Source organism: Notolepis coatsorum (assembly GCF_963971535.1).
Source record: "Notolepis coatsorum genome assembly, chromosome: 15".
NCBI classification, from domain to species: Eukaryota; Metazoa; Chordata; class Actinopteri; order Aulopiformes; family Paralepididae; genus Notolepis; species Notolepis coatsorum.
In genome coordinates, this window is record NC_140179.1 from 526,158 (window position 1) to 549,241 (window position 23,084).

Here is a 23,084-nt window from a genome sequence, read left to right on the forward strand (position 1 = left end):
ACTGCTTTCTCTGAGTCGCTCCAGCGAGTGAAGAGGGCTCTGTGGGACGCAGAGTATAGAGATATCTGATGAGTAAACAGTAAGCAACATTCTGTCCTGTGTAGTAATTAAGGCTGACCCCTATTAGTCGAATAGTCGACTAATCGGTCGAAAGGATCCGTAGTCGACTGCCAACCTCTTAGAAGCGTGGCTAACGCTAATGGCACGCATACCAGAGGCCAACTGCCTAAGAAAACAGGCACAGAGGCACTGAAAGAGAATTTCACCCGTCTAATGAACACACTAGACTAGACAAATATCAAGATGTATCCATCAGTGGACCAATTGCATGCTTTTGCAGAGGACAACAAGCCTTCAGTCGACTCCTTCAGACATTAAGCACCCCCCACAGCCCAAATGGAATGATAAAATAAAATAAAATATATATTATACTTTTATTTTTTATTTTATTTTTGTCGACTAATAGTCGAATAATGGCAAATTTTGGCCAATCATAGTCGACTATCCAAATCCTTAGTCGGGGACAGCCCTAGTAGTAATATATTTTCACTGTAGAAGTATAGGGTCTTAGCACAGTAGAAGTATAGTATCTGTTTACAGTAGAAGTACAGTATAGTATCTGTTTACAGTAGAAGTACAGTATATTATCTGTTTACAGTAGAAGTGCAGTATAGTATCTTTTTACAGTAGAAGTGCAGTATAGTATCTGTTTACAGTAGAAGTACAGTATATTATCTGTTTACAGTAGAAGTACAGTATAGTATCTGTTTACAGTAGACGTACAGTATAGTATCTGTGTACAGTAGAAGTACAGTATATTATCTTTTTACAGTTTAAATACAGTATAGTATATTTTTACAGTAGACACACAGTATATTATCTGTTTACAGTAGAAGTACAGTACAGTATCTGTTTACAGTAGAATGACTGTATCTGTTTACAGTAGAAGTACAGTATAGTATATTTTTACATTCGAAGTACAGTATAGTATCTGTTTACAGTAGAAGTACAGTATAATATCTGTTTACAGTAGAAGTACAGTATAGTATATGTTTACAGTAGAAGTACAGTCAGGGATGTACGCTAAGCTTTTTCACTAGGGGCACACTTGCCCCTAAATGAGAAATTTAGAGGCAAAGAATATTTTTTAGGGGCAAATTTTTAAATAACTATTTTACCATTATAGTAGGGCTGGGCGATATGGCCTCTAAATGATATCGCGATATTTTGACATTTCCTCTAAAGCACTTAAAAATGCTTGATTGAACCCTTTGATGCATACAGTCACGCCAATATGATGATTATAATAAGTCCCTGCAACATATGTTTGCATTATTAAACCATGAAGATGCTTTAAAAAATAATTTAATGAAAATGTACTAAGAGTAGTCTACTGACACACTAATAAAAAAATTATTTACATCTAAGACAATTTATATAAAAACTCTTGGGTGCCTTTTACACAGTACTGTGTTTTCTATCCACTTTAGCCAAACACACACACACATATATACACACACCAATATATATATATATATATATATATATATATATATATATATATATATATATATATATATATATATATATATATATATATATATATATATATATATATATATAATATATATATATATATATATACACACTACTGTGAGAAAATAATAATCACACAGACTTAATGATTTTAGAATATTTCAGATAATGAAATTAAATGTTTATATCATCAACTATCCAGTTAGTATTTATACTGTGTGTAACATTTGGCTACTTTAAATCATTGAATGTAGAGAGAGAGAGAGAGAGAGAGAGAGAGAGAGAGAGAGAGAGAGAGAGAGAGAGAGAGAGAGAGAGAGAGAGAGAGAGAGAGAGAGAGAGAGAGAGAGAGAGAGAGAGAGAGAGACAGAAACGAATAACCAATAAATATGAAGTTATGTTTAAACTTCTGTTGTCAAGCGTTGTCAATATAACCCACCCCCTTTCCTCACGAATGGAACTAGTCTTGTGGAGTCCGCTTTGACCGTTTTCCAGGGTTAGCAGAGATCGCTAGTTAGCTTAGCATAATCCTAATGGAGACCTTGGTTAGAAGCTACCGTTAGCTCATTGCTTGTGTCAATTAAATTGCATGTTATTAAAGGTCCGCGCTGGTCTGTCTAATGAAATTACAACCGCAACATTATATTGCACTGTACAGCCCTGGTTGTAGGCTAATGTTTTACTACAATTTGTATGGATTAATTTAGGAGTGAAATGCGAATGAAGGGTTGAAATCACCACTCGCAAGCTTGCCCCCAGATATTATTTTAAACTCGCACGGACCAAATTAGGGGGCAATTTGCGATCATATCATCGCAGTGTACAGGCCTGAGTACAGTATAGTATATTTTTACAGTAGAAGTACAGTATAGTATTTTTTACAGTAGACATACAGTATAGTATCTGTTTACAGTAGAAGTATAGTATCTGTTTACAGTAAAAGTACAGTATGGTATCTGTTTACTAACCAAGCTAACCTGAACCAAGCTAACCTGAACCAAGCTAAACTTACCTGAAATAGTCACTGCAGTCACACAGGAGGGCCTTGTGGGCATTCAACTCAGTGCTGTTGACTTTAATAACCACATCACAGAACCTTCCCTCCAGACGCAGCTCATTAAGGATTGTACAGGACATTGTTTCCTTTTCCATGTGGGGATTTTAAATTGTATCTACAAAATATATTCAAGCTTACAGACAACTAGCCGGAAAAAACAAGTGAGATCTTCACTTGTCTTCTGAGATCTGATATCTTCTGAGAGAATTGTTGAATATACTGTACCAAATGTTCTAGAATGTTTGATTATGACATCATACTGTGACATCACAAATGTTCTAGAATGTGCTATTATGACCATACTGTAACATCACAAATGTTCTAGAATGTTTGATTATGACATCATACTGTGACATCACAAATGTTCTAGAATGATTGATTATGACATCATACTGTGACATCACAAATGTTCTAGAATGTTTGATTATGACATCATACTGTGACATCACAAATGTTCTAGAGTGTTTGGTTATGACATCATACTGTGCCATCACAAATGTTCTAGAATGTTCTATTATGACATAATACTGTGACATCACAAATGTTCTAAAATGTGCTATTATGACATCATACTGTGTGACATCACAAATGTTCTCGAATGTTCTATTATGACATCATACTGTGACATCACAAATGTTCTAGAATGTTTGATTATGACATAATACTGTGACATCACAAATGTTCTAGAATGTTTGATTATGGTGTGGCATTTTCAGTCACCATGGCAACCACCACAGGGGTTGGTTACCCATTTATACTGATCAGTGGGTGACGAGCCACAGGTGTGCAAGGGGAATAGCCAAACAGTTTTTGACCGTGTTCGTGTTGATGTGCCGTATAGGTCGGCGTGCAGTGTAATTAGTTAAAGAGTTTTTTGTATTATATTATTTGGTGGAAAAAAGGTCAATAAAAGGATTGGCATATCGAAAATGATACAAGGACTCTGGACATTGAATTCTTCAAGCACGCGTCTAACTCAAGCCAGCCCACATGCCCCTCGCAGTAGGCTTATAGGTAAAGGCTCTACAATATCCATACACACATACATGGCAAAGAGCATCCCATAGTTGGTATACACAGCTTATTATTTATAATATGATACAGTATTTATGGGATAAATATGATGATTCATACATTAGTGTTATATGGCATGTATATAAAGTGATATACAGTATATAGTACACATTACAGTATAGTATATCTGCAGTATATACTAGTGTATACAACACATATATAATGTTATATAAGATAGTATATGATATATACAATATAATATAGTACCATAATATAATAGTATACTATATAGTGTAATTATAGTTTAACATAATATAATAATAAATTGGGTGCGGCTGGGTGGCACAGTGGACATTGCGCTCGTCACCAACGCAAGAGACACCGGTATCGAATCCGGCTGTCAGCGTTGCCTCCGGCTTGGGCCGGCCGTCATACTGACACAATAGGCTTTTTATTTTATTTTTTTTACAATATTTTTATTGCATTTTCTTTTTTCATATGTACATACATATATAAAGACATTAACTGTCTCAAGTGGTAGAGGCGCTGCTTCACCTTCTTTACGATTGAGTCTATGTGTTGTCCATGTCAGGTCCTCTGAGATGTGGACCCCCAGGTACTTAAAGCTGCTCACCCTGTCCACGGTAGCCCCGTTTATCCTCAGTGGTGTGTGTGTCTCCTGCTGTCCTCTCCTATAATCCACGATCAGCTCCTTGGTTTTACCAATGTTCAGGAGCAGGCTGTTGTCCTGGCACCAGCGTTCCAGTACCTCAACCTCCTCCCGGTAGGCCTTCTCGTCGTTGTCCGAGATCAGCCCCACCACCACTGTGTCGTCCGCAAACTTCACTATGGAGTTGGAGCTGAACTTGGCCACACAGTCATGTGTGTAGAGTGAGTACAGCAGGGGGCTCAGAACACAGCCCTGGGGGGACCCGATGCTCAGGGTGATGGTGTTGGAGGTTTGACCCCCCACCCTGACCGCCTGGGGCCTTTCACTCAAAGTCCAGTATCCAGGCGCTCAGAGCGGAACTCAGACCCAGCTCGATCAGCTTGTCCACCAGTCTGGTGGGGACTATGGTGTTGAACGCTGAGCTGTAGTCAATGAACAACAGTCTCACATAGCCCCCCTTCTGGCGGTCAAGGTGAGAGAGGGTGCTGTGCAGTACTTGGGAGACCGCATCGTCAGTGGACCTGTTTGTCCTGTATGCAAATTGCATAGGGTCCATATCACTGGGGAGGGAGGCACAAATGTGATCCTTGACCAGCCTCTCGAAACATTTCATGGCCACAGAGGTGAGTGCCACCGGTCTGTAGTCATTGAGACATGTTGGGGAGGGTTTCTTTGGTACAGGGATGATGGTAGACATCTTGAAGCAGGCAGGGACCACTGACTCCGCCAGGGATCGATTAAATATGGTGGTGAACACAGGGGCTAGCTGGTTAGCACAGGACTTAAGTATGCGTCCTGTTATTCCATCTGGGCCAGCAGCCTTCCTGGTGTTCACCTGCATAAATGCTCTTCTCACACTGTGTACCGACAACTTTTAAGGGTATCGACCGAATCGTGTGCGATCCACCGGTGCCACGTTTCCTATATCTTTTTTTTTAAGTCCGATGACGTCAACGTTTCGTTTACCGCGAAATGAAACCTATGAAGTGTGCCGCACGTTCACGTCAACGTTCACGACGCACAATACACGCTTACCTGGTTACACTTTACAGAGCTAGATGCAGACAACGCTCGCTGCAATATTATATATATAATATATATATATATATATATTAACAAATTGTTCTAAATAAATAATTATGATAATAAATTATTATTATATTTGTATTAGACCTATATATATATTATAATAAATAAATAAGTTCAGAACGTTGAAGATTTTTCACTCCATAGATTAATCTAGATACATTTATTTGAACGCTTTAAATAATTTAAATTAATCTCCAAAGTTCAAGCATTAACGTTGACAGCCCTAGTGCAGACACATGAGGGTCGTGATGCTGGGAGCCAGGGGTGTGTGAGTTACCCCACTGCCCAGGCAGAGGTGGAGCAGCAGCAGCAGAGCGGCCACACAGACAGTTAGGAGCGCCGGTGAGGGCAGCAGGACGAGGGAGTGGGGCCCGCCAGGCACCGGCCCCTCTGGGACCAGAGAGCGGTCAAATAGGTCCTGCAACTCAGTGTGGCCCTCATCACCCCCAACCCGGGGGGTCACTGGAAACGAGAGAGAGAGAGAGGGGAGGGGGAGAGGGGGGGGGGGGGGGGGAGAGAGGGGGGAGAGAGAGAGAGAGGTGGGGGGGAGACAGAGAGTGAGACAGAGAGAGAGAGAGAGAGAGAGAGACAGAGAGTGAGAGAGGGAGAAAGAGAGAGAATGAGAAAGAGAGAGAGAGACACAGAGAGAGTGAGAAAGAGAGAGAGAGAGAGGGAGATGGAGAGAGAGTGAATATGCGGTGAGGTGGGAGAGAGGGAGGAAGCATAAGCAAAAAGAGAGCAAGAGAAATAAGGCATTCTATATATTGCACATGTTGAGTTGAGCATCCCAATTTGCAAGCTGCAATAATTCAAGTCAAGTCAAGTGTTCCTTTATTGATCCCCTTGTGGAAATTCAAGTGTCATAGCAGCATGGGGGGGGGGGGGGGGTGTTACAGGTAGGATAGGTAGTAATATTAATAGAACATCAAAGTGCAAAGAAGTAACGATAATAGTGATAACAGACTGGTCACAATTAAAGCTCTGTCTTCCTGGCGTAATCCAACTGAAACTGCATACAGCGACGAGAGACATGCAAGTCACTCTCTGCCACAAAACAACAGAGTATAATACAGAATATGGAAATGTTTTGAACAGTGAACTCTGTCCTCTCTGCTGCTACACGCAGGAATTCGAAGGCTCTTAAAACCCTAATCCTTTAAACTGTGGAGAGGAATAAAGCTGCTTGTGTGACCTGCGGGCTGCCCGAACCCCTCGCTGGGAACTGTGCTGACTCTGGGAGGCAGTTAACCCTTTCACTGCCACACGACAGCAGGTTAACCCTTTACTATCACACAACCGACGGTGAAAGGGTTATTGTCGCGGTGAAAGGGTTAACCGTGTTGGCAGTGCGGCGGTGAAAGGGTTAACCTTTATTTAAACTCAAAAGGCACCCGAGGTTCCCCCCATGTATGTACAGTCACGTCGAGTGTACATACAGTAATAACTTGCATACAAGCAGATTAGATCACGCAGCAGATAAAATCATAACAATAAGACAACAGGACGAGGCAAAAAGCAAGGATAACAGATAAATTAAAACATAATACAACTTGATTGACTTGATTGGAGATTTTATTAAACTGCAAGAGAGGGGAGAATCTCAAGCGTTAAGGACTGTTGGAGTTCATTCATGAGCTAGGGGGTTCCCAAAGTCGGGGTCGCGACCCACAGGAGGGTCGTGAGCCGCCAGATCGCCAGATGATTTCCAAAAAAATAATCAAAAAATCAAAAAGAAAAAAAAAAAAATGTATGCAGTCAGGCCACTGAATATAATATTAGAATATATATATTAGAAGCAGGCCAGGACAGTGTTTCTAGTTGCAGCAGCGCAATAGTTAGATAACCTAGGTGGGGAACAACCAGGAGATCACTGCAACTCACACAAGTTGGAGAACTATCTCTCTCTCTCTCTTGCTCTCACACACACACACAAAAGGAGCTGCATGTGATTGGTGGAGGCGGGACCCTTACAAAAAACTGTTGTTGCTAATCATTGACACATGCTAGCCTGTAATAACCCCCCCCAGAAAAATCTACTTTGCATTTGATATATTGCAATATATGCCATCACACACACTGGCATTTAAAGGGTTAGAATTATAAAATTAATATGTGGTGTTATGATCAGGGCTGAAGTTCAATAAAAGATTGTATTTTTTTCAATCTGACATTACAAAACAACTGAAAATCCATCAAAATCAGTGTTGTTGCTAATCATACATATGCTAGCCTGTTTTTAAACAATAATTTGTGATGCCATCACAAACACTGGCATTTAAAGGGTACAAATAAAAAAATGCCTGCACCAGAATGCAGGAAATGAAGTCTTTGTAACAAGAAATGTTCCGGGTTGGGGACCCCCAGACCCCCTGCTTAAAAAGTGGCCTGACTGGGGCTATATGTTGCACTATATTTCCTGGCCTGAATGATTTCCCCAGTCCGGCCCTGGTTAAAAGCTTCCAATGCGTATTAGTGTGTGTGCGTTTGAACGTGTGCATGTTTCAACCATACATTTCCATTTATTAAAAAAAAAATTATAATAATAATATATATATATTTTTTTTTTTACATATTTTTTTTTTATCTCCTATAATAGTGGGGGTCGCGGCTCTCTGACACCGTTATTTTTGGGTCGCGGCCTGAATAGTTTGGGAACCCCAGGTGGCATCATAGCAAAATGCAGATTCACCCTGTTCTGAACTTGAGGGTCCTTAAGGAACCAGCTCACTAGAGCGGGTTCCATACAGATGGAGCCCAGTAGAGTTCCACCTTTGCCACTGTCAGAAAGACGGTGGGCAGGTAGTTACCGGGTTATGCGCACAATGACAATACTCCACCAGTAGGCGGCGCTCAGGTTACACCAGGTTACACCCACATCGATTTGACTTTTCGTCCCTCCCTCGCTAAAGTTTGATTTATTTACCTAGTTAGAACTTCAAGTATCAAATTGATATAAATATTTGTCATCGTGTGCTACGCCTTTGGAGACTTATTTCTGAACACGCTGTGGCTAATCCTATCAACATGGCGATTCGGAACACAGCATCACAGCATTCTGTCAGGTTTTGCGCATCCTGGTGGCAGATAACAGAACAGCACTTCCACAGGAAAATACATTCAAATCAACCGTGTGAGTACCGCCTATTGCCGCTGGCAGAATGGTTTGGAACCCAGTACTATAGACTATGTATTATTGTTTCTTTCTTTCAGGGGGGCCCAAGGGTCATTCAGAGGGGGAGCTATAATTAGCATAATGCAAATACCGTATTTATATTGTACCATATAGCCATAGTAGGTCCAGTTAAAGTACAAAGTACCTGGAATGCAAAAAAAATCTTTAAGTTTCCCTCATTTGTCAGCACTGTCATGTAACACTGTGTGTACTGTAGACATTTAAAAAACAATGTTGAATTTTTATCACCTCAACTATACACTCTTGTATCTTTCACTGCAAAAACACTGGGTCTGATGTTTTTTGGGGTGAATAGGCTCACTAGGTGAGGGTCTCTCTCTCTCTTACTCTCTCTCTCTCTTACTCTCACTCTCTTTCTCTCTCTCTCTTACTCTCTCTCTTACTCTCACTCTCTTTCTCTCTCTCTCTTACTCTCTCTCTCTCTTACTCTCAATCTCTTTCTCTTACTCTCTCTCTCTTTCTCTCTCTCTCTTACTCTCTCTCTCTCTTACTCTCAATCTCTTTCTCTCTCTCTCTTACTCTCTCTCTCTTTCTCTCTCTCACTCTTACTCTCTCTCTCTCTTACGCTCTCTCTCTCTCTCTTACTCTCACTCTCTTTCTCTCTCTCTCTTACTCTCTCTCTTACTCTCTCTCTTACTCTCTCTCTTACTCTCTCTCTCTCTCTCTCTCTCTCTCTCTCTCTCTCTCTCTCTCTCTCTCTCTCTCTCTCTCCCTCTCTCGCCCTGTCAGTCTTTCTTTTCATCTCAGTGTCCCAGTGCCTTGCCGCCCTCATCCCTCTCACTCTCACCCTCTCTCTTTGACCCCCCCCCCCCATACCAACTGAAACCTATTGGTTTCACTCACTCCCTCTCCTTCTCTCTCCTTCCTTCTCTTCATCTCTCTCGCTCTCTCTCTCTCTCCCTCTCTCTGTTTTCCCTCGCTGCGGTCCCCCTCCTGCACTGGCATCATGTGTGGTGTGGAATTAAAATGTGCAAGGCCCTTTGTCCTCCCACTCCAAGTAACGCCGCTGCCCTCCGGCCTCCGGAGAATAGGGGCACAGCCAGGGGGGGGTGGGTGAGGAGGTCCACTGCCTCCCCTGAGAAGGAGGAAAAGGCACAGCCGGAGAGGAGGAGGAGGAGGAGGAGGAGGAGGAGGAGGAAACACACGCATTACGGGAGGAGAGTAGGAGGCCCGACACACACAGGCTGCTGGACACGTCCAAGGTATTTAATTCCATATTGTTTTTTGTGTTGTTTCGTGATACATGGTACGTAGCAACCGATAGAGGCCTTGCGTGGAATGTACAGTAGTCGTCCTTCGTCCAGTATGGCTGCCTGTGACCACAGCAGGTAACCCCTTTCAAAAGAAAATGCCTAATCTCTGTGCAGTGGTAGAACGCTGGAAGAGTATATTACTGTTATTCTGTGACTTGTTTAGTAGTAATAACTAAGACACTCTGTGTGTGCATGTACGTGCATGTACAAGACTGTGAGTGTTCTCTTACTACTGTATTCCCTCTCTATACTGTACAGTGCGTGTAGATAATGAGCTACAGGTGCTATGTTGATAACGGGCTAGCTTAGGGATCGTGGTCAAAACGTCATTTTGGATGAGGAATGCTAGCGATGCTAATGAGCAGCTTTTAGGGTAGCTGGAATACACGCACACACACACACACACACACGCGCGACACACACACACACACACACACACACACACACACACACACACACACACACACACGCGCGCGCACACACACACACACACACACACACACACACTGGTCTAATTGGAAGTTTGACCTTTGGCACAGAGTGGACATGAAAGTCTCTGATTCTGCATCAGTGGCCATTTCTTTACTTGAACTTCATACTTTTTTTGCAAAGCTTATCTTTATACTTTATACTTATAGCACATGCATAGGCCTGGTCTCTTTTGAAAGATAACATTCTGAAGTTTCTTACACGATAAAGAGAAATCACTTTTAGTGCTAATGAAATAGAGTAACATAGGGCTGAACTTGAGTTGTACTTGTACTCGTGTACTCACGTTTTTCTGTAGTTGCAATATCCAATAGAATTATATCCAAAAATATATAAGTATAAGCTGGTATAAGCTGGAACATGCATATACACACACCGTGGGCCCATAGCCTGAAGTCTTATGTAGTACAGGTCCGAATTTCATAAATTGATGATTTAGAGCGATTTTTGTAAACTGTACAAAAAAAGTTCTCCAGTAATCCATTTCCTCATTGATGGCAATGCATTCCGTGTATTTTTCTCTTCCTGTTTTCGCTCGTAGATTTACACCTAGATCCCTTATTCGCACAACCCCAGGTGGGATATCATTGGAAAGCCACACTCATTGGCTACAACCCTGTCCAATTTTCACAATCGGGGAATGATTGACAGTTCCAGAGCCTCGGGAGTCAGGGGTGGTAATCTGACACTCGCATGTACAAAGTCGCACACCTGACATATCAGCATTTAACTCGAGAACCGCTGAACGGATTTGGTCGGGTCAGGTGGCATTCGAACGGCAACAAATAGGGCGTTCTATATATATATATTATATGTTTTATAAAAAATGGAGACCCGAGCCGCTAGGAGCCGCCAAAGTGCAGTGATTTGCCCACTTGTGCGAACAAGTGGGCAAATCATCCTAAAGAGGGCCCGTTGCATGTTAACTGGTCTGTTGGTCCTGAATTAATGGGGTTTCCAGAGGGGTGGGGGCATTAACACAGCTCAATCTGAAGAGGATTACCGAAGCAAAGAGGCAGCAACATGGAAACGGCCACTGCTGGCTTTTTGTGGGAGCTTTGTTTGTGCTTAGTTGTAGCTTAATTTACTGTAATGTAACTTTAACCTAACTTTTTCTAAAAACAGTGTTATATTTGGTAGTTTCAGCCTTCATCGTTGATCGTTATCAGTCTTCATGGCCTCTCCTGGCTGTGTCTGCATTGTGTTGATTTAGTTCACGGAGGCAATCGTTCGGTGGAATTCTGTCCTCCCACGCGCTTACTGGCTGAGACACCCCTATGCACTCCCCCCCCCACCCACCCTTGCTCTGCTCTCCAGCAGGGGGGACTGCCCTTCAACTATCAACGTGCAGTCACTCCTACATTCAGGCCCAAAGCCTGCCACTCTGTTTGATCAAATGAAATACTCCCTAAACAAACCACCATTCCCAGCTTGACAAACCCGGGCTATATTTGTACATATCTCCGTTCAATGTTCAAACACTCGTGGGTGGGGTGGGGTGGGGGGGGGAACTGTACATTGGAGGTGGGTGGGGTGGGGGGTTGGGTAGACAGGGTGGGGGAAACTGTACAACTGTACAAGCAAAACTGTACATTGGAATATCGACAAAACCTTACTTGGTCCCAAGAAGAGGGTCTTGTGTATTATTGGGTTAGGACATTTACTGTACATTTACAGGGGCCAGTTTCGAATTGCATTCTCCCGTAGGTGCTCTTTGAGGCTGCGGTTACACACAGGGGTATTTTCGTTTAGTTTTCAAGGTCAGTTTCGCTTTCCAGAACGCAACGTAATGGCAGGCGAGTTAGACATTTGTTTTGCGACCTGAGCACAGTGATGTAGTACAATGCCAAAGCAGTAGGTGGCAGTAGGTGGCGAACATGAAGGCAATTTTCAACCAATCAGACAACTTGAATGTGCCAATACACTTCCTGCAAAAAAACAACAAACCACCATCTTTAAATGGCTCGCGTGAGCCATTTAGCCAACAGCATTTATTTTTCAGCAAAGAAAGTGCAATAAACAAAACGGATACATTCACTGTGTGTTCTGCCTCTCATTTGTTGATGAAACGAAACTAACATCAACACAATTGACCACCAAGAGCGGAGTTTAGTCTCATCGTCGCCGATTTTGTTAGCTTACGTGCTAACGTGATAGGGATATGCCATTATAACAGTATAGCATTGTGGCTAGCAGCTAACGTTAGCTCACGTTAGCCAGCCAGCACCAAACTGATGATATCAGGAGCTATCAGTAGCTAGATAACATTAGACAATGCCTCATGTATTAAACAAAGGTGAATAGATGACTGGGCCATTTTGTTTAATGCTTGTTAAGATTGAAAGAGGAGCTCTGAGCTAACATAGTCTGGTAGCTACGGCAGGTAGCTAACGTTAGCTCACGTTAGCCAGCTGCTCATGCAATCGTTAATGCTAGCAGAATGAATGGATGTAAACTTTATTTAACAGATTGCAGAATGGGTACAATACAATACGGCTCAATACAAACAATTGTTAAGGGAAAGGAGACTGTTGTAGCTTGGACTGGGCTCCTTATAACAATAACTTGACAACACATCGTCACTGGACGTTGGTGAGGGCACGCAGATGTCGGTATCTACTGCGCATGGGCGTTGAGCAACAACGGCTCCGCGCAGATTACTGTACATGACACGTTGTCGGCGAGTTTTGGCGAGTATCCAAAACGGAAACACAATTTCAGCATTGTCAGTAGGGCAACGCGTTATCCTGCCAAAACGGCATTTCTATTTAACTAGGACAGCAAACGTAATCATTCAGCAATAAAACAAAAACAAAAACCCCCAGTGTAACCATGGCCTGAGAGTGGTTTTGAAAGTGGGTAGTGATTCACATTCCTTTACAGCTTTGGGTAGGGCGTTCCACATTGATGTGGCATAATTGCGAAACGTGTTTAGTCCCGCCTCGACTACTGCATCGCACTGCTCGCTGGCCTCTGAGGTGCTTTGGTACCATGAGGTGCAAGCATAGTCGTAGTACCCTTGAATGAGTGCTCCTGCCAGAGTCTTCAGGGTATTCTTGTTTACCAGAGAGGAGATCCGGTACAAGAATCTAGTTCGTTGGTTGACTTTTTTTATTACATTGGATGCCATTTTGTCACAGGAAAGATTTGCCTCTAGGATGGAACCTAGGTATGTAATTTCATCTTTCCTTGTGACAATATTGTCACCCACTTTTTTTGTTTATTTAATGTTTTTAACACGAAGGATTGTGTATTACTGCACTTTATATTTTTTTTATAAATCAAATCGGTTAAAGAATTTGTGTCGCAACGTTTGTTTGTTGCACCTATTATAGCATAAACAACACATTTTCTGTCAAATATCGCACTTGGAAACAACCTTGCAATGTACTTGCAATATGTGTTTTCACGTATATTTCAATAATCTTTTCAGTCGAATGAACGCCCTCCATTCGGGGTTTGGATAAACGAGGTTATACTAACCTGCTGTATTTCTGCACTCTAAAGGCGCTCCCATAGTCCAGCAGACTGTACACAGAGCAGACTCCGCGGATGTCCGCGCTGACGTCCGCGCGGACTTTGAGCTTTGATCTCAGCGGACAGCAGACCCACAGGTGGGAAGCTCCTATTTTCTGACGCGCGGACATCCGCGCCGCTGACTTGGTGTCACACAAAACGCTGCTCGGCGTTTTGGTTGACATCGAACTGCATTTAATGTGACGCCGCGCGAGCAATTTGTGGCGCGAGGAGAGAGATGAGCTCGTGACGCCATCGCCATCTTGTGGTAGCGACAATGGCGCAGACAGACGCTCAATTTGAGGAGAGACTTTCGACAGAAATACAAAGGTACAGACATCTGTACGACACATCACTCCCGGATTATAAAGACCACCAAAAGAGCTGTAATTCGTGGAGTGAAATTTCCCATACCTTGGGCAAGGATGTGGCTATTTGCAAAGCCAAATGGAAGTACCTGCGCGACCGGTATGTATAATTATTAATTGAAAATGGGGGACCCTGGTGTAAACAAGACAAAAGTCTTTCTCTGGTCTGCATCCCCTTTTAATAATTGTGTGTATTGAGTTGTACTGTATTGTACCCATTCTGCAATCTGTTAAATAAAGTTTTTATTCGTTCATTCATTCACACAGATTGGCTAAAGCAAAAAAAAAGCTGAAGGGGAAAAGTGGGGATGGGGCAAGTGGAGTTGGCCTCCCCCCGATATATACAATGCTGTCATGGCTGGACGGTTTTATTAAAACCAGAGAGACAGACACAAATGTCCCCAGTGAGGTAAGTGAGTTATTGGATTCCTGGTTATATGGCTACTTGGCAATAAAGACCATTCTGATTCTGATCTATTTATCCTAGCTCCAGTAGTTGTACTTTGAATGGAAATCAATATGCATATATGCTTTACAATTGAAATGTCCAATCTGTCACCCTCATATATTTTAGGTTGCCAGTCGCAGTTCCGAGTGGCCTTCTCACCACGAACCACGGCCACCACCAGCCTGTTCTCCGTCAGTAAGTAAAATGTTACCTGCATGGTTATAGCAATAGCAGTCCCACTTTAATTTAATATGGGCTTGCTTTTCTGAGTTGCTAGCTATTTATCCTATAGCTCCAGTAGTTGTACTTTGAATGGAAATCAATATGCATATATGCTTTACAATTGAAATGTCCAATCTGTCACCCTCATATATTTTAGGTTGCCACTTGCAGTTCCGAGTGGCCTTCTCACCACGAACTACGTCCACCACCAGCCTGTTCTCCGTCAGTAAGTAAAATGTTACCTGGTTATAGCAATAGCAGTCCCACTTTAATTTAATATGGGCTTGCTTTTCTGAGTTGCTAGCTATTTATCCTTTAGCTCCAGTAGTTGTACTTTGAATGGAAATCAATATGCATATATGCTTTACAATTGAAATGTCCAATCTGTCACCCTCATATATTTTAGGTTGCCACTTGCAGTTCCGAGTGGCCTCCTCACCACGAACCACGGCCACCACCAGCCTGTTCTCCGTCAGTAAGTAAAATGTTACCTGGTTATAGCAATAGCAGTCCCACTTTAATTTAATATGGGCTTGCTTTTCTGAGTTGCTAGCTATTTATCCTAGCTCCAGTAGTTGTACTTTGAATGGAAATCAATATGCATATGCTTTACAATTGAAATGTCCAATCTGTCACCCTCATATATTTTAGGTTGCCACTTGCAGTTCCGAGTGGCCTTCTCACCACGAACTACGTCCACCACCAGCCTGTTCTCCGTCAGTAAGTAAAATGTTACCTGGTTATAGCAATAGCAGTCCCACTTTAATTTAATATGGGCTTGCTTTTCTGAGTTGCTAGCTATTTATCCTTTAGCTCCAGTAGTTGTACTTTGAATGGAAATCAATATGCATATATGCTTTACAATTGAAATGTCCAATCTGTCACCCTCATATATTTTAGGTTGCCAGTCGCAGTTCAAGCGCCCCAGGGACCAGCACCCCGAGGAGGAAGAGGCAAAGAGGGCAGGAAGACAATCCGATAATGTTGAGGCTGGAAGCCATTGACAAGCGCAGAGCTGAGAGGGAGGACCAAATGAACACTGCAGAAGGCCATTTTGCGACAACAGTGACGGACATGCTGAGACGTCTGCCACTTGCAGTAAGGGCACATGCCCAATTCAAAATACATGAGATGCTTTATAACCTGGAGGTTGAACACTTATTCCAGGGATCAGTCTCTCAGACCTGGCCTGAGATGTAAATATTTTTTTTTAATTTATGAACCAACACCTCCCCACCCCACATCTCCCCAACCCTCCTCCCCACCCACCCCTCCTCACCCCACCTCCCTGCTACCATCATCCTTGCTACCATCCCTGACCTTCTTGTCTTAACCGTTGAAATGCCCTTTTCAGAAATACCATTTTTTTCACTACAATCTATTTCCTGTCTGAACAGGTGCCCTAAAATGATCCTTTCTGTATGTAATATAACCATCAAAGTCCATACCGTGGAAATCAGCGGACCTTGATGCCCTGAACAAAGACCATGCCCCCCCCCTTCTCTCTCTCATAGGCTCTCTTCCTACACAGTATGGAACTCCTAGTATGTTTAAGGAAGTGTCCTTTTCTGAAAAAATAAGAAATAATAAATTTATTTTGTTTACTGCAAAGGGGAGGGACTGAGAGACACATGTTACTGACCAGACACTCTGTATCAGTGATGGCTGTTTACTGCAGAGCAGGAGGGACTGGGAGACCCATGTTACTGACCAGACACTCTATATCAGTGATGGCTGTTTACTGCAGAGCAGGAGGGACTGGGAGACCCATGTTACTGACCAGACACTCTATATCAGTGATGGCTGTTTACTGCAGAGTGGAGGGACTGGGAGACCCATGTTACTGACCAGACACTCTATATGGCTGTTTACTGCAGAGCAGAGGGACTGGGAGACCCATGTTACTGAACAGACACTCTATATCAGTGATGACTGTTTACTGCAGAGTGGAGGGACTGGGAGACCCATGTTACTGACCAGACACTATATCAGTGATGACTGTTTACTGCAGAGTGGAGGGACTGGGAGACACATGTTACTGACCAGACACTCTGTATCAGTGATGGCTGTTTACTGCAGAGCAGGAGGGACTGGGAGACCCATGTTACTGACCAGACACTCTATATCAGTGATGGCTGTTTACTGCAGAGTGGAGGGACTCTGTTTTTTACATTGTTATTTATTTTATATTGTTATGTTATATTGTTATTTATTTATTAATTATTTATTTTATTATGTTATATTGTTATTTATTTATTATTTATTTTATATTGTTATTTATTTATTAATTATTTATTTTATTATGTTATATTGTTATTTATTTATTAATTATTTATTTTATATTGTTATTTATTTATTATTTATTTATTATATATTGTTATGTTATATTGTTATTTATTTAATATTGTTATGTTATATTGTTATTTATTCATTAATTATTTTTTATATTGTTATGTTATATTGTTATTTATTTATTCATTATTTATTTTATATTGTTATGTTATATTGTTATAAATATGTTACTAAAAAACTTCCAAATACCAATCTGTCCATATCATTGTTTTAAATACACATACATACAAATAGACTACAGTGTAAAGTCAACGAGTTAAATACATTTAATAATAGACTGAAAAACAAGCTTTCTTAACACAACATTGAATAACAATAATGTACATTTTAACACAGGGTAGAAAACATCCGCTATCAGAAGAATACAGTCAGAAAAAAAGGTTTTTACTTTTAGTACCTAAGTACATTTAAAAGTAGAAACTTTTAGACTTTTACTCAAGTGTGTTTTTTAATTTTAAATTGATGACTTGAGTGGCTGACATGCCTTCCCTCTGAAGTTTCTGGTATTGGGACCATGGCACAATCATAATTTCATAAAAGGAGTATTCACTCGTAACTTTGAAGGGAATATGTTCATGGCTGTTTGTTTATATACAGTAGCCACTGGAATATCCACTAGCTGTTTACCTAGAGTATTCTAGTCCATTGAAGATTTAGTTAAAGGTTTTATACATTTTGGGAAATTAGCTTACCATCTTCTCCAGAGAGAGACAATAAGATAGATACCAGTTTCCTCTCTGTGTGTTCAGTCGAAAGCTATCTGGCTGCATGCTTCCATTCATTGTTCTAAGATAAGCTAACGTGCAGCCAGATAGCTTTCTACTGAACGCACAGAGCGGAAACTGGTATCTATCTTCTTGTCTCTCTCTGGAGAAGACAGTAAGCTAATTTCCCAAAATGTTGGTGTGTTCCTCTAAAAGCAAGAAAAAACACAAGGAGGAGACTCTGTTGGCCCATCCAGAGGAGCCGTTTGCTGACTATAATGAGAAGAAGGTGATGAATGACCAGTCCACCCATCCACACCCTCCAAACTGGTCCAGAAAGGGATGAGGAAGGGGAGTTCAGCACGTTGGTGAAGGACATGCGAAGTTTTGATGAAGAGAAACATTTTAGTTACTTCCGAATGGACAGTCACAAGTTTGACGACCTGGTAGCGCGCCTAGCTCCATACCTCCTTCACCACGGGACCCATCGCTCACCGGCGGTCACTGCTGCCCAAAGAGTTTAGAGAGATGACTCTGGCCAGTTTGACTGAGCTCTGCACCATTCAGCAGCTGGGAGAGGAGCTCCATCATCTGAAGAAGAGCAGGGAGGAGACCACTTCATATATATTATAATCTGCCTCTTCTTATAGTGGCAGTTTGCCATGGCACAAGACCATGAGGCGATGAGAAGAAGTCCCGCAAGTTGTTTCTCACAGCATATGCTGTTCGGGTAGCTCTGGGCCTTCTGATCTGAGCTTGAGGGTCAAGGGGGCCATCCTGTCCAGCTACCTGCCTCCATTCGCCTGCAGGGATGGGAAACGAGAACTGGAATTGTTAATCAGAATCACTACTCAGTGACAGGGGGGGGGGGGGGTTATTGTGTTGTAGAAGGTGATACTCTGTACAGTGTGTGTGTGTGTGTGTGTGTGTGTGTGTGTGTATAATCACCTGGCATGATGTCTCCCGATGGAGTTGTAGTGTCGACGTAATTCAGGGGGATGTACTGGCGATGGTCATCGGTGTAGGTCAGCCAATTGTGTAGCGCTACACACGCTTTGACCACATGGACCGTCTTGGAGGGATTAAACTCTATTGGGCGGCCAAGGATCCGCCATCTGGCTGACATTATTCCAAATGAGTTCTCAATTATTCTCCGAGCCCTGCTGTGACGATAGTTGTAAACCTGGTCCGGTTCTCCGAGATTTGAGCCTATGCATGATAAATCAATAGTGAAAATGTCTTTATTAAATAGGTAAATATAATGTAGTTATAATAAAGTGTCAAAAGTGGGTGTTAATAAGGTGAGTGTTTGTTTAAAAGTGAGTGTGTGCATGTGGATGTATGTGCAATGAGTAGATGATGGGTTGTTACATAGATGGCCTTGGGATAGAAGCTCATCAATTGAGGATGTCCATACTGGTAAACACCAAGATTAAACACACCACCATAATTGCATTTTTAGAATCTTACCAGGGTAGGGTCGCATGAGATTCTCATGGAGTGGAAAGGCAGCATCTCCGACAAAGACATGAGGACTGGTGACCTCTGTGCCAGGGAGGACATCGGGTGGCGGTATAGTCAGTGTGCCACTCAGGAGTTTCTGCCCAAACTCACTCTCCTGAAAGACCCCACCGTCACTCTGACGCCCATATGCTCCCACATCGACCATCGTGAAACGATAATGGGCGTCACACACAGCCAGGAGGACAAGGGAGTGAGTCCCCTTATAATTAAAAAAATCGCTCCCAGCTTTGGGAGGGCAACGGATTTGGATGTGTTTTCCATCCACGGCTCCTGATAAATTAGAATAGATAGAATTGTTAATAGATTAGAGACAGATAGACAGACAGACACAGACAAACAGACAGATATAATTGTTAGTAGACAGACAGACAAACGGATAGATAGTATAACAACAGACCTAAAAGGAGAGGATAATCCCATAGTCGCCAGAAATCACGTGCGATGACGGTCCACTGGTGTCCGGAAGGGAAAGCCACATACTCTGACTGGAGAGCCGCCCATATAGCTTGACATACCTGTGGTGGAAATTCATATTTGGGACATTAGATCTTGGAATATGTCTCTAAATCAAGGACCATAAAAGTCATTGTCTTTGTCATTGTCTTGCCTTTCAGAAGACATATCTGATAGGTCAAGAGAGAGTATTAAAGTCTGTGTGAGCGTGTGATTTGTGATTTGCCTCCTCTACATGTGTTAAATAAAAAGTTGTGTTGATGCACCAGAGACAAATGCTATAGGCTTGATTAGACCCTAAAAAGTCACAGATCAGACTGTATAAACTGTAGGCTACATAATTATATTCCAGACTCAGATTGTGGTACTTTATACAAGTCGTTTTAGTTTAACAAGCTAATGATAGGTAGTAGTATATTAAGGATAGTAACATAGTACATAGTATATTAGCTGACAGCTAACAACTTTTCATTGTGGAGTAGCTCGTTTTGGTAAGTTTTCAAAGTATTTTCCCCAACACTGCCTCCCCCACATATCCCAAAAAAGAAAAGCAACTCACCTCCGAGACAATTGCAGACACCGTTGATGTGCCCAGTCTATAACTGGCGGAAACGCACTGTTCGGAACAACCGGTGGCGAGAACCCGCAATGTCACAGCCACTCTTTGGGCAGAAGTGACCGGTGAGCGATGGGTCCCGTGGTGAAGGAGGTATGGAGCTAGGCGCGCTACCAGGTCGTCAAACTTGTGACTGTCCATTCGGAAGTAACTAAAATGTTTCTCTTCATCAAAACTTCGCATGTCCTTCACCAACATGCTGAACTCCCCTTCCTCATCCCTTTTTTCATTTAGTGGCCTCACATACCACCGTCTCTGCTTTTTATCCTGCAAAGCCAGTAAACAGAGGAGCTCTTCTTCATCACCTGACGCCATTATTAACAGAAGTGTAAACAGCGCGAAAGAATTGTGGGAAATGTAGTAAAACTGGAGCGAGAAATGTAGGAAATAGACCGCGGACGTCCGCTGAGATCTGCTGGACTATGAAAGCTCAAAGAGCCGCGCGGACATCCGCGGAGTCCGCTCTGTGTACAGTCTGCTGGACTATGGGAGCGCCTTAACCTGTCTGTCTGTCTGTCTCTGTCTGTCTGTCTGTCTGTCTGTCTGTCTGTCTGTCTGTCTGTCTGTCTGTCTGTCTGTCTGTCTGTCTGTCTTAGGGTCCTAAGGCCAGACAGCCAGGATAGGATGGGGGAGCCAGCGGAGGAGGGAGACAGGCTGACCAGCCAGCAGGCTCTGTGTGTCACCACCCGTAACACGACCACTAAACGTCCACCTGCTCCACCCTGAAGGTGCTTAAAGGGACAACAAAACACACAAAAGACAAGAGAGGGACGTGCTGCTTGGTGTTCAGACAGAAGCTCTTTGGGGAACAGGTTTCAGGTTTCAAGTTTGCTTTATTTGTCACGTACATTACAGTGAAATGCTTGGTACAGCTACTGTAGACTAACAGTATCATAATGAAAGAAAAGAAAACAGAGCGATTCTGCATTGGTAAGATCAATGTAAACCTTTTGAACTTGCTGTAGAAAATAAAACCTTTAGTGCCTTTAGTGTTTTATCATTTTACTAAAAAAATTAAATACAAATAAAAATGAATGATTTTTTTGTTTATCGAACAGAAATAGTAGACTTTCTGGGGGGTTAAAACGTTTGTGTTATGTCATTGTGTTGATCATTAGCCCATCATACAGCCCTCAGATCAGTTTTCACAACACAAGTCATCAGCAATGTGTTGAAAACTAAAGGTAAAATCTGTTAATGCCATCAAACGGCGACCTCTACGCAAAAGAACCCCTGACATTTATTCATATTCATAGTAAATTCATGATGTTTCTTGCCAACCAATATGGCACAATGCCACAGCTGACTGGTCACAATTGCAGTCATTAATGATAATCACCTGCTAGCTGATTAGAATAACTTGTTTGCCGAGATGTCCATCATGGAATACTAATAGATGATTTTTAGCCTTCAGATAAATTCAGATGTTTCAACTGTAGCTATATATTCGATCCAATAATTTGGCATGTTCTACAATAGGATTTCTGAGCCAAATAGAAACAATAATGGCTGAGAATTTCATAGATACCTATGATAAACAGAAAAGAATGATAATTGAGAGCTGAAAATGAAATTCCTATTGTGTGTAGGGGTTGAGGAGGGTGTTATGGAACATGGACGTCAGATAGGAGGGTGTTATGGAACATGGACGTCAGATAGGGGGGGGGGCATTATGGAACATGGACGTCAGATAGGGGGGGGCATTATGGAACATGGACGTCAGATAGGGGGGCATTATGGAACATGGACGTCAGATAGGGGGGCATTATGGAACATGGACGTCAGATAGGGGGAGTGTTATGGAACATGGACGTCAGATAGGGGGTGTTATGGAACATGGACGTCAGATAGGGGGGTTATGGAACATGGACGTCAGATAGGGGGGTGTTATGGAACATGGACGTCAGATAGGGGGCGTTATGGAACATGGACGTCAGATAGGGGGGGTTATGGAACATGGACGTCAGATAGGGGGGCATTATAGAACATGGACGTCAGATAGGGGGTGTTATGGAACATGGACGTCAGATAGGGGGGTTATGGAACATGGACGTCAGAAGGGGGGGTTATGGAACATGGACGTCAGATAGGGGGGGGGGGGGGGGGGGGGTATAGAACATGGACGTCAGATAGGGGGGGTGTTATGGAACAGGACGTCAGATAGGGGGGGTGTTATGGAACATGGACGTCAGATAGGGGGGGGGGGCGTTTATAGAACATGGACGTCAGATAGGGGGGGGGCGTTATAGAACATGGACGTCAGATAGGGGGGGGGGGGGGGGGCGTTATGGAACATGGACGTCAGATAGGGGGGTGTTATGGAACATTGACGTCAGATAGGGGGGTGTTATGGAACATGGACGTCAGATAGGGGGCATTATGGAACATGGACGTCAGATAGGGGGGGCATTATGGAACATGGACGTCAGATAGGGGGGGCGTTATCGAACATGGACGTCAGATAGGGGGGGGTTATGGAAGATGGACGTCAGATAGGGGGGGGGGGGGGCGTTATGGAAGATGGACGTCAGATAGGGGGGGCATTATGGAACATGGACGTCAGATAGGGGGGGCATTATG

The 23,084-nt window shown here is 42.7% G+C and overlaps 1 protein-coding gene across 1 annotated transcript; it reads right to left on the minus strand.

Annotated features, from left to right (window-relative positions):
- Positions 1-18,411: 18,411 nt before the first annotated feature.
- Positions 18,412-20,658, minus strand: LOC311241902 (putative nuclease HARBI1). The gene is made up of 5 exons (XM_084330847.1): positions 20,448-20,658; positions 19,833-19,950; positions 19,382-19,705; positions 18,860-19,120; positions 18,412-18,714 (listed from the first exon to the last, which is right to left on the minus strand). Exons 1-5 carry the CDS (start codon positions 20,643-20,645, stop codon positions 18,539-18,541), a joined length of 1,077 nt encoding a protein of 358 aa, XP_084186973.1. The 5' UTR covers positions 20,646-20,658; the 3' UTR covers positions 18,412-18,538.
- Positions 20,659-23,084: the final 2,426 nt, after the last annotated feature.

Excerpts from the sequence above, each read along its gene's own strand:
- LOC311241902 (XM_084330847.1), bottom strand. The coding sequence starts at position 20,645 with ATGGACAGTCACAAGTTTGACGACCTGGTAGCGCGCCTAGCTCCATAC. Across the intron at positions 19,706-19,832 it reads GGATTATCCTCTCCTTTTAG|GAGCCGTGGATGGAAAACAC; the intron begins GTCTGTTGTTAT and ends CTAATTTATCAG. Across the intron at positions 18,715-18,859 it reads ATCGGGAGACATCATGCCAG|GCGAATGGAGGCAGGTAGCT; the intron begins GTGATTATACAC and ends CCATCCCTGCAG.